The sequence below is a fragment of the Patella vulgata genome, chromosome 7, assembly GCF_932274485.2.
Source record: "Patella vulgata chromosome 7, xgPatVulg1.2, whole genome shotgun sequence".
NCBI lineage: Eukaryota > Metazoa > Mollusca > Gastropoda > Patellidae > Patella > Patella vulgata.
In genome coordinates this window covers 36048427-36059779 of record NC_065885.2, presented here as the reverse complement: position 1 = coordinate 36059779, position 11353 = coordinate 36048427, and the positions used below count along the sequence as shown (strand labels likewise).

General features: G+C 36.3%; 1 protein-coding gene across 1 annotated transcript; it reads left to right on the top strand.

Moving 5' to 3' along the window:
• Positions 1 to 2380: 2380 nt before the first annotated feature.
• LOC126828527 (protein mono-ADP-ribosyltransferase PARP12) lies at positions 2381 to 11114 on the top strand. Its single transcript, XM_050558334.2, has 6 exons — positions 2381 to 3715; positions 4107 to 4284; positions 5185 to 5414; positions 6883 to 6988; positions 7274 to 7407; positions 7557 to 11114. Exons 1-6 carry the CDS (start codon positions 2538 to 2540, stop codon positions 7963 to 7965), a joined length of 2235 nt encoding a protein of 744 aa, XP_050414291.1. The 5' UTR covers positions 2381 to 2537; the 3' UTR covers positions 7966 to 11114.
• The last annotated feature ends 239 nt before the right edge of the window (positions 11115 to 11353 follow it).

Sequence of the window (11353 nt, the reverse complement as noted above, 5' to 3'; positions counted from 1 at the left end):
CATCGCATAATGTACTGCAGGGTCAGTAATTCTTCATACGATCTCTGGTTCAATGTCAAGATTTCCGTGGAGGCCGCCATATTTGATTTGAGTGTGTGTCACAACCCCTGCTTGGACGGTTAGATCTATTTGTTAAGGCCAACTCAATTTTCGTCAAGGTCGCTGAGACGTAAATAAGGTTGGCACGTGATTGTTGGCGAGATTGTAGGTTAATGGGGTTAAGGTAAGCGTTTGGCATGTTCATACCTTGTCCATCTGTCGTTTTGGTGAAATAAAGATCTTGGGGCCACCAAAGCTAGTTTAGAAGTTATTGTATGCGCGGTAAGCCTACCCTAACCCGATTACCCCATATTTTGAGCATGTTTACAGTGGTATATCTCGAAAAGCCAACATAGGACGCTTCTGAAATTTTGTATTCTAGTAGTTTATTCATCCCTTGATTCCGTGAAACAAAAAAACATTTTGCCACCAAAGCTGGTTTAATGGGTGCTTTTTGACGCAGACGACAGGCGAAATTGTTTCGAGCAGGTTATGCATCCACCCCCTCCCCTCTACCCTAACATCCATCGAGCCGATGCGAGTAACCGACGAGTTCCAACTTTTTGTTGTCAATCTCTCCTGTACTTTCGATTTGTGTATAGTTGACAATCATAAACCTCAATCGGAACTATTCGTGAGTAAACTTTATGCGTCACTCGATATAAATAAAGATTGTTATGATAAGATATGTCACTTGCTCGCTTTTATCTGAATCTCAAGTAGTTCGTTGAAGAACCACGGCTGGTTTTTATATGTGGCCAACATGTACAATGTTAAATAATATTACTATAGATACAGCCCCGTGGGATGATAGGGTGTGGTGAAATGTTGTATCATATACTGTTCCATATATTGTTATAATCATCTAGAGGCGTTCAGCCTGATTAGTTTAAGTTGGGGGGGGGGGGCAGTGAATTACCCGAATAATAATTCCCCGTAGTACACCAACTACAACGCAAATAATGAACAATGCCCGAAAACTGTCGCTCAATTCAGGGTGGATCCTGGCCAAAAAGTCATTCGATTTCCATTATTCCTATGGATATCCATATTCCTATGGGATATCCATTTTCCTGTACGTGGGATTTCGCGCATTTTGTTTTGTCGACTATGGGGCGACACCCTTTTTTTTTTACCTTGCATTCCCTAGATGACGCCTAGATGAGGGTTGGTGGTTGAATGGTTTACGCGCGCGACCGTAAATCATAAGGTCTTTCATTGTATCAAGTGGCGTACTACGTATACGGTTTCCATTCCCCGCTACGTGAAAAGGAGGACTTAGGGTCGCCTGTCGAACCTCGTGGGTTTTCTTCGAGTCCTCCGGTTTCTTCCCACTGCTAAATTTAAGACCCGTATACGCGCAAGCGAATTATTGAAATAATATTGAACCATATAATTATGTTAGTCCCAAATTGACCTACATTGTGTCGAGTGGACGTTAAATCTCTCTCTCTCTCTCTCTCTCTCCGCATCTCTCTCTCTCTGATGGCCGAATGGATTGGTTAGCACGTATGCGCTGTATCATAAGGTCTGTCAGTTAGTCAACTGGCGGGGTTTCGATTCCCCGGATGTACGTGTCAAGGAGTATCGCCTGTCCAACCTCGTACGTAGGTTTTCTTTGGGTCCCCCGGTTTCCTCACAATGCTAAAGACCCCTACGCGTAAGCTCAATTATTGAAATAAAATTGAACCATGTGGTAGTCCCGAAATGACCTAGTTTGTGTCGGTGGGCGTTAACCCCCCCCCCCTCTCTCTCTCTCTCTCTCTCTCTCTCTCACGCCTATGGTTGTAATTTAATGAAGATATAGTTCTCGTCGGTACGATTGAATGTATGGACACAGATCACTAAAGATTGCCCCATTGACTCCAATGTTAATTCTCGTATCTTAGACCGGCTCTAACTTTTTCCCAAATTTTCGTTGGGTAGAACGCTTTCTACCACAGATGGAGCAACATGTGGCAACCACTTGCCCAAAAGCACGTATGAGGTTCTTCATGAAAAACTTGAGATACACAAGCTGGAAGTAGAGACAAGTAAACATGCAATTTCAGGCCCTACATTTCAACGTAACCAACCTCTCAACTCTTGTATCCTTCCGCATCAAAATTATGAATATTCACCAAAACCTGGCAGAAAATGTATTTTCAAACCCTTTTCCTCAATTCTACACCAAAAAGTCAACAAAAATCGCCATGCAAAAGGGGGAAAATGGAAAAGGGAGAGGAAGACTAAAAATAGCTTTGGCCCTTGTTTCGTGGTGACGGCGTAGGAATATTTGGTGATCTGTGTCCGTATAGTTCCCGAGAAATACTACTTTTGCTTTCGATATTAATTTAGATTCTATGCAATAACTGACGACATGAGCCATTGACTAACGGGAAGTAATATCAGTTGATACGAAGCTGAATTAATATCTATCACATAAATTTCTTCATTTTTGTATGCTTAACTGTGAGAAGGTAGGATTTAGATAAATAGGCGACACATGAACTGTAGTTATGGCGAACTCTGTATTACTAAAAAGTATTATTAGGTGCATTATTCAATATGGATTGAATGATCATGACAACGGGATGTTTATAGACATTAAAGGGTTACAGTTCTGTCTAAAAAGTGCTGTCAACCCATCCTTTTTTAATCGGTATAGGCAGTTCTTTCGAGTATCTGATGACAAATATGATGTTTTTTTGGTTGTTCGTGCCCAATTATGTCCAAATTTCTGTTCAACAAATGGCTGTAACGATTTTTACTGTCAAATGTTTCATATTTGTAAGTTTTATATGCTATCAAATTCCTGCCAAGCATCAGAAACAACATGCAGATATGGCCACGTTCTTCAGGATGGAGGCCACAATGAAACTTTGATGAGGTCTTTAATGCTTGACAGTTTGTCAATGGACGAATTAAGACTTCTTTTTCAACTGGCACCAAATAGAACTGAAGCAGCAATACCCATGTTGTGTAAATTTTATAATGGAGGAGGGGGATGTAAGAAGGGTGATAAATGTACTTGCCTACATATTTGTCGACATTATATTTGGGACACCTGTAAATTTGGACCAAGGTGTAAAAGAGATCACAACATTCATAGCATAGAGAGATCTTTAAATAGATATGGCATTGATACAAGTAAAACCCCAAGAGAAATCTTAAATTATTTGAAAGATTTGTATGACAGAGTTGAACCTCACGAAGATGACCCTGATTCGAGAAGCGGGAGGTTGTCTCATGCAGCGCCTATGTCTTCTGTAGGTAGTCGATCCAGCTCAAGGTCTGGTCCAAGATCAGCTCGCTCTGAAAGACCAAGACACTTTTCAGAATCAAGCAGTTCACAATATCTCCATAAATTTGATAGTTCTGCCAATGACAAGCCACCATCAAGACCATCATCAAGACCATCTAGGGCTTTACGGTCAGTATCTAGACCACGTACAATCTCTTCAAACATACCGTTGGATGTAGTCCCAAACATATGCCTGTTTCATTTACGTGGAAAATGTTGGTATAAGGAGAGATGTCGAAATGTTCATAGGGAGATGTTGTACCAGTGGCAGTGTGCAGACAAAGACGGTAACTGGCAAGATTTTCCAGAGAAAACTAACATTGACATTGAGAAGAAGTATTGCTCAACTGATATTGAAGAGGAATTTTATTTCAAATGGAAATCAAAACAAAGGTAATTTATATATCAGCATGTTGAGCCATTGTATAGGCTTAATATGTCGCCCATTCAGTTCGTCATCGGTCCTTGCAGCATTAAAAATTAGTCTTCAGGTAAAATTGCTTGATGTGTAAGTTGCTAGGGTGGTGTTTATTCAAATTTGTGCTGATAAAGTTGCTTGCCCTCCAAAAGGCTGGTCGAGACACCTTTACAGAGCAAATTTGTAAATACAGATTTTTTTCTTCAGAATTGTTGAAAAGGGACTTCTTTTACATTTGGTAGAAATAATCCTAACATGATCAAGATAAAAGTTTTGCTGCACTTTTTGGTCGGCAGAACGGAAGAGATTAAAGATACTGATACCTTTACTGAGTTATTTTCAACATTATAATTTATTATTAAACAGGGATAATGTTACCATTGTTAAAATCAATCTCAATGATATTGAGAAGAGTGATTTCAAGGTACGTCGATTATCAACAGTGGACTTTACCAGTGACACTAGTAACTTTGATCTACCATGGACCACTAAATGGCTGTGGTACTGGAAGTCAGAAACAGTCTGGATTCCATATGGAGGACAGGTAGGTCTTCAAGGCAATATAACTTAGTAGTAGTAATCAAGTAAAAGGGATGTGAGCCACAGTCCGAGTTGAATTTCACACAAACCAAGCCATGGATAATCTTTATAAGATATTTGATTACTGGATAAGAGCAATAAACTATAACACATAGTTTATGAAAGAACAATTACTGATTTATTTGGAAGTGCTTGAAAACGTTCAGAGAATACGCTGCCCAAATAAATTAATAAGTATGTGTTATAGTTTATCAATCCATGGTTTACATGTATAATTAAGTAATATCAGCACTTGTAAATTTTATAATCTTTCAATAGGTCCCTCTTTAATCTGATTGAATCCAAACCAGAAGATTATCTACAATTGATATTTTCATTCGGTTTGCTTAATTAAATGTAATATAATTAATTTAGGTACATTTTAATGTGGATTAAGATGTGAACAATTAGATATTGACTGCAAAATGTGAATGATGATCATCGGCTTCAATCCTAGTCAAATGTGCAGACTTATTTATTCTTTTGTTCATATACCTTGCAACAGTAATTGTAGTTGAAATTTATTTCAATAATTTACTTGCGCGTAGAGGTCTTTAGCAGTGGGAGGAAACCGAAGGACCCGAAGAAAACCCACGAGGTTGAACAGGTGACCCTACTCCTTGTCACATACAAACGGGGAATCGAAACCCCGCCAGTTGACTCAATGACAGACTGTATGATACAGCGCGCACGTTCTAACCATTCGGCCATCCAACCCCAATTGTACTTGATGATAAATTTTGGAGAATATTCATACAATCTAGTTAAAACTAGATGTTTAGTAAACACTGCATTGTAAACACTCAAACAACAATGCACATTTTGGTTAGAAGAAAATAAATAAGATAATGCACTTGTTTTATAGGATAATGTGGGTTCTAGAGCTGATATATCATCTGCAGATATCGAGAAGAACTTCTTAAATGAAAAGGACATAACTATGGAATTCAAAACCAACAGTGGTTCCCCATTGTTTCCCAGTCAATCATATGAAATCAAATTCCATCAAATGATTCAGATAAATAAAAAATATGGCACTGAAAGAAAACTGGCCAGAAGACCAGAATTTGTGGATGAAACTGTACTTGAGCAGAGGTAATTTCTCTGAATACTTTGACATGATTTAATCATATATATACACCTATATATACATACATGTAGGCAATAGTGATTCTTGGGTTGTTTTTTTCGGGATCACGTGGCTGAGTGGGTAAGACGCTGGCTCGCTAGCCTGGAGGTCGGATGTTCGATCCCTGCATTGGCCGAGAAAGTTCATTCAGATTTTCCGGTGTGGTTTCCCCTTGTCAGTGATGAAGGATGGAGGGCCTGACATGGACAGCTGTCTAGTCGTTCAGGTGGGACGAAAAATCGAGCTCCCGTGTACACATTGGCGTTCACGTAAAAGATCCCTTGGCAGTTAGAATTCGATATAAGAGTAGGCTGTAGCGCTGCTGCTCGGGAAAAATTTCCCTCATAGCACACTGTATGGCATATGCCCGTCTTCATTAGCCCAGGTTATCAGCAGAACAGTAGGACGTTAAACCCCATTTCATTTCATTTGGGTTGTTTTTGTTATTGAACAGGTGAACACGCCTTTATTTAATTTTTATTATCTGTTCCCATCTGTGATCTGCATTGTTAAGATCAGGTGAAAAATGAATAAGTTCATTATGATTTTCCTTGATTATTTCTCCTAAATTTTATGCGAGATAGATATCTTATTGTGATATTGCTATGTTACTATGAGACCTATATGTTTGTGTGAGATTGATGTTTGTGTGAGATTGATGTTTGTGTGAGATTGATATCTTACTTTTAGATCGAGATCTTGCTGTGAGATCGAGATTGTACTGTGAGATCAATATCTTTCTGCCGCTATCAGGTCTTTATAACAATTACTCTTTTCTCAAATAGGCTGTTTTCTGCTAAATTTTAAACTAAATCTTTGACATAATTCTAGACATAAACTTGCAGTTATCAGGTTTTTGTAACATTTACTCTTTGAAAGGGAAGAGTATGGTCACCAGTCCAACCTCATGGGTGTTCTCCGGGTCCTCCACTGCTAAAAATCCTTATGTGCATGTGAATTGTTAAAAGAAAATCGAACCTTGTTAGTCCCAAAATGAACCTTGTTAGTCCCAAAATGACTTAGTGTGTGCCAGGCATCCCCCTTTAGAATCTGAAGGGAGGGACGAATAGGTCTCTGTCCCCTCCCCCATGATTTTGATCGCAAAGGCTATCTAACCACTGCCTTGGGTCTCGCCACAGTATCTTCTCCTTAATTGATCGATCGCAGCTATCAATTTTTCCATAGCGTCATCATATTACCCTAGATACAGCTTTCATCGAAATAACACTGGTACAGTAAACTGTTCATAATTATTATTTTGGTTTGGTAATGAAATGTTCCAGGTTCCAGGGTTCTTCCCCCCCCCCCCCCTAAAAAAAGGAAATGACAAATCCACGCCCTTGGTGCCAGGTGGAAGTTAAACATCATTTTTGCTCTCTCTTTGAAATTTTATTAAAACCACAATGATATACAATGATATAAATTCATTTGTAGAATTGAAAGAGTAAAACGCTTGAAGGAGGTCCAGACATTTTCTACACCACCATCATGGAAGCTGCCTAGTGATGTGGATGTTTTCTCACATTTTAAAATGGTTCAGGTAAAGCAGCATCCTAGTATTATACACTGACCTTATTTTTTTCGTTAAGTACGGTATACATATGTACATAGTTAAATGCCTTGTCCAAGTTTTTTGGGTATAATGTTTTTCAAATTTGTGAACCAATAGAGATTAAATTTTTTAAAGGCAAAAGGATCCATGTCAAATTTGTTCCACATCCAAGATTTCATTTCTAATAAGCTATGTGGGCGTATTTCCACACTTGAACATTTATTTTTGAATTAATCAAGTTTGCATATATTGATTCTTGGATATTTTATTTAGCTGGAAGAATCTAGTGATGAATATGACGAAATAAGTGAAATATTTAAATCTGGTTTCCCCTCACCAGTAAGATCAGGAAGAATTAAACGGATTGAAAGAATAGAAAATGGAGAGCTGTGGAGGGCATTTTGTGAGTAAGTATAAAATAACTGTTTATACATGTTATTGCAAACTGTAGGGTTGTTTAAATATTTTATATTCAAATCATGTGGTATACATTATTAAAGATCAGAACTTAGGCTTAAACAAGAATGTTAAATCAATCTTCTGTGTTTTTCAACAGAACTAAGGGTGCCCTTGGCAGAAAATTGAAACGAGAAGTAGAAGACAGAAGACTATTCCATGGGACAGAAAGTAAAATAGTAGATGCTATAGCAAGACAGGGATTTGATTGTCGTTTAGCTGGAACTAAAATTGGTGCACTCTATGGTAAAGGATGTTATTTTGGTAAAACTTCAAAAATCTCAAGCGACTATTGCGACAGATTGGGGAAGATGTTTGTTGCAAGAGTTTTGCTAGGAGATTACACCAACGGGCATACACTTTTTACACGACCACCCTTAAAGGATCCCTCTAATCCTTGCAGTGATTTGTATGATTCTTGTGTAGATAATACCATTGACCCTAAGATATTTATTTTATTTAATAACAATCAGGTATATCCTGAATATCTGGTCACTTTTCAAAGTTAATTGAAGATATAACTTTTGAGATTGATATTTCTTAAAGACATATTGATACTACTAAAGATATATTGATATTTGACACTTTTAACTAGAGAAATATTGATAATTCTTACTAAAGACATGGAACATATTGATGATTTTAATTAAAGATATATTTATACTGCTAAGAAAAGAAATTTTATTTTAATACTACTACTTAATATAAGAAAATGTTGTAGACCATGTTAATACTTCCATTTAAATAAAAATTAATGCTTTAAATGGTATTTAGAGATATACTGATTTAATACTTCTAGCTTAGATGTTGCTTTGATAAACCTAACTAAACATATTTCTATTCACCTTGATTTCTAATCACTACTACAGGTGAGCACATGCTGTAAGACTAGAAAATAATAAATTCCACTGACTACCTGGGCTGTACTGATAATTGTACCCCGCCAATTATTATGTTGGGTTCGCCCGTCTGTCTGTCTATCTGTCTGTGTCCGTCTGTCTGTCTGTCTGTCTGTCTCTCCGTCAAACTTTTTGGGACCCAATAACTTTATTACTAATTGAGCTAGAATGTTCAAACTTGGTTTAGGTGTTTATTAGGTTAATGCCTTGATGGAGTTCAAAGATGAGCATATTCTACTTAGGGTAAGCAGAGATATTCAATTTGATTGGTTGATGCTTTGGGACACGATAACTTTTGTTTTAATTAAGTGAGAGTGATGAAATTTGGTATGTAGTTTCATTATATCAATACCTTGACTAAGTTCGATAATGAGCATTTTCTGCTCGGGGTAAGCAGAACGATAAGCAATATGATTGGTCAAGACTTTGGAACACATGCTCTCCTTCGAATTGAGGTACACTGTTCAAACTGGGTGTACCTTGACTAAGTTCGATAATGAGCATTTTCTGCTCGGGGTAAGCAGAACGATAAGCAATATGATTGGTCAAGACTTTGGAACACATGCTCTCCTTCGAATTGAGGTACACTGTTCAAACTGGGTGTAGGCGTTGATTGGGTGAATGCCTTGACGGAGTTCAAAGATGAGCATTTTGTGCTTAGGGTAAGCAGAGATAAGCAATTTGATTAGTTGATGCTTTGGGACACAATAACTTTGGTTCTAATTACGTGAGAGTGATGGGACTTGGTTTATAGTTTCATCACATCAATACCTTGATTAAGTTTGATTATGAAAGCATTTTCGGCTCAGGGTAAGCAAAGCGATAAGCAATTTGATTGGTCGAGACTTTGGAGCTTGACAACTATATATATAACTGAACATCTAGACCTACCTGTGGACAATACCCCTCAAGTAATTTACCCTACTGAACATCTAGAGCTACCTGTGGACAATAACCCTCAAGTAACTTAACCAACTGGGCATCTAGACCTACCTGTGGGCAAACCCCTCAAGTAACTTACCCAACTGAGCATCTAGACCTACCTGTGGGTAATAGCCTTCAAGAAGCTTACCCCATTGAGCATCTAGACCTAACCGTAGGCAATACCTTCAAGTAACTTACCCCACAAGCGTCTAGACCTACCTGTGAGCAGTATTGAGCTTCTAGATCTACATTGCATCTACAACTACCTGCTGCCCAACTTCGGACGAAACTTGCCGTTCCTACCTACTGTCAATATCCGACTAGGGAATGGTATAATACAATACTTATAATGATTTACTTTCATTTGTATACCCAATTTATCTCTAGCAACGCAAAAAAAAGGCTTGTAAATCACATAGTTCTAATACAAAAATGTTCAGAAACCTTTTATGTAGTAAGAAACAGATTTGAGGGGGTGAAAACCATGTAAGTCTGAAATCTTAAAAATGAACAGTCGTCAGCTTTTATTTGACATAACATCTGATAGGGTTTATTTTCATATGTAGAAAAACAAAATTTTACGCAAATCCGACAAGTATCTGAAAAGTTATGAAGTTTTTTGTTCTTCTCTAAAATTTTGTTAGAATGACACTGACGAGATAGAGAATTGTTACAGATTTTTTGTTTTGAAAATTTCTTTTATATTAAAAGAATTGTATAGTGTGTAACAGAAAAGAGTGGATAAAAAAAAAATTAAAAAAATGTCAAGTATATTGCTAATAATTGCTTTGAGTATAAAAAAAACCCTACTCACCTTGACAGAAAAAAAAAGAAAAAAAGTATTTACAAAATCCCATCTCCCTCGTCTTTTTTAAAATGTTAAAGCTAAAAATTAAATTATGAATCGACCAATATTGAAATATTTTTAAGTTTGTATTTTTGGCTAAACTTATATACTATTAAAATAGTATTTGAGGTAAAAAGTGCCTGGGTGCTTAGAACAATTATTGAGAACTTATCAGGATGAATTTTAAAAAAAGAGCTTCCTAGTTAACTTGATGGCACAGGTAGGCCTACAGCTTATTTTATGTTTCTAGAAAACACAGCAAGTGGCCGGCTGTTATCTCTAATACATATATATGCTTAAATTTTTGTGATAAATGTATTATGTTTATTAGCCTAGGGTTTCACACTGCGTACCTTGTGTGAAATACTATTGTGTTTGTTAAGATTATTATTTTTCGTCTTCTTATTATTTTTTTTTCCACTGCAATTTGTACATATCTGAACGTCTTTTCGGAAGCAAATATTAATTTTTACAAATTTGATGTATCATATTTCTGCCATTTTGATTTAATGGTGAAAAAAGGTGTAAAATTTAGCTATTTACAATCTACACAGCGTCTTCATATTTTGTTATATATGTCTTCATAACTTTTATAAACCTGTAGAACTAATGCATACAAAGACAATCTAAATAAAAATGTAACGAAAGTTTTTTTTAAATTTCTTTTCATTTCATATGATTTAAATGTTTTATCAGTGGGTATTTGGCATCTATTTTATGTGGAAATCTGACACCCGTGAAATTCGTCATAACTGTGTTGCAGTTCTAGTTTTATTTTGAGATGTTTCATGTGAAAAGTTTAATTGAAAATAAAAGAAACTTTTGCTGGGACAAAATAACATGTTTTTATAGAATATTGGTTTTTAATTTAAATATTTTAAGCAAGCTACAATATAAGTGATGATACATATAATTATACAGTTTCATTTATTTGTTGATTTTTTCTTAACCTGCATTTAAATATTGTTTAATAAAATATGTTTTTGTAGTTTTTTGGTCTTTAATTTTAAATGCTACTTCATTTCCTTGGATATACAACTATTTAAATATAAGAGGAGATGACATCATTGTTTATGGTGGGTTTGCTTCTTTACAAACAATATTTGATTGAGGATATCTCAATGTGATTGGTAAATATGCTTCATTTATATAAAAGAAAAGTGGGAATAGATGCATAATACACACCAAATTCAAATTATGTCAATGAACATTAATAAGTGGATATGT

What these genes read in the sequence shown, in the direction of transcription:
- LOC126828527 (XM_050558334.2), top strand. Translation starts at nt 2,538, where the DNA reads ATGGCGAACTCTGTATTACTAAAAAGTATTATTAGGTGCATTATTCAA. An exon ending in AAATGGAAATCAAAACAAAG is followed by an intron (nt 3,716 to 4,106) that starts GTAATTTATATA and finishes ATTATTAAACAG; the next exon opens with GGATAATGTTACCATTGTTA. An exon ending in GAAACTGTACTTGAGCAGAG is followed by an intron (nt 5,415 to 6,882) that starts GTAATTTCTCTG and finishes ATTCATTTGTAG; the next exon opens with AATTGAAAGAGTAAAACGCT.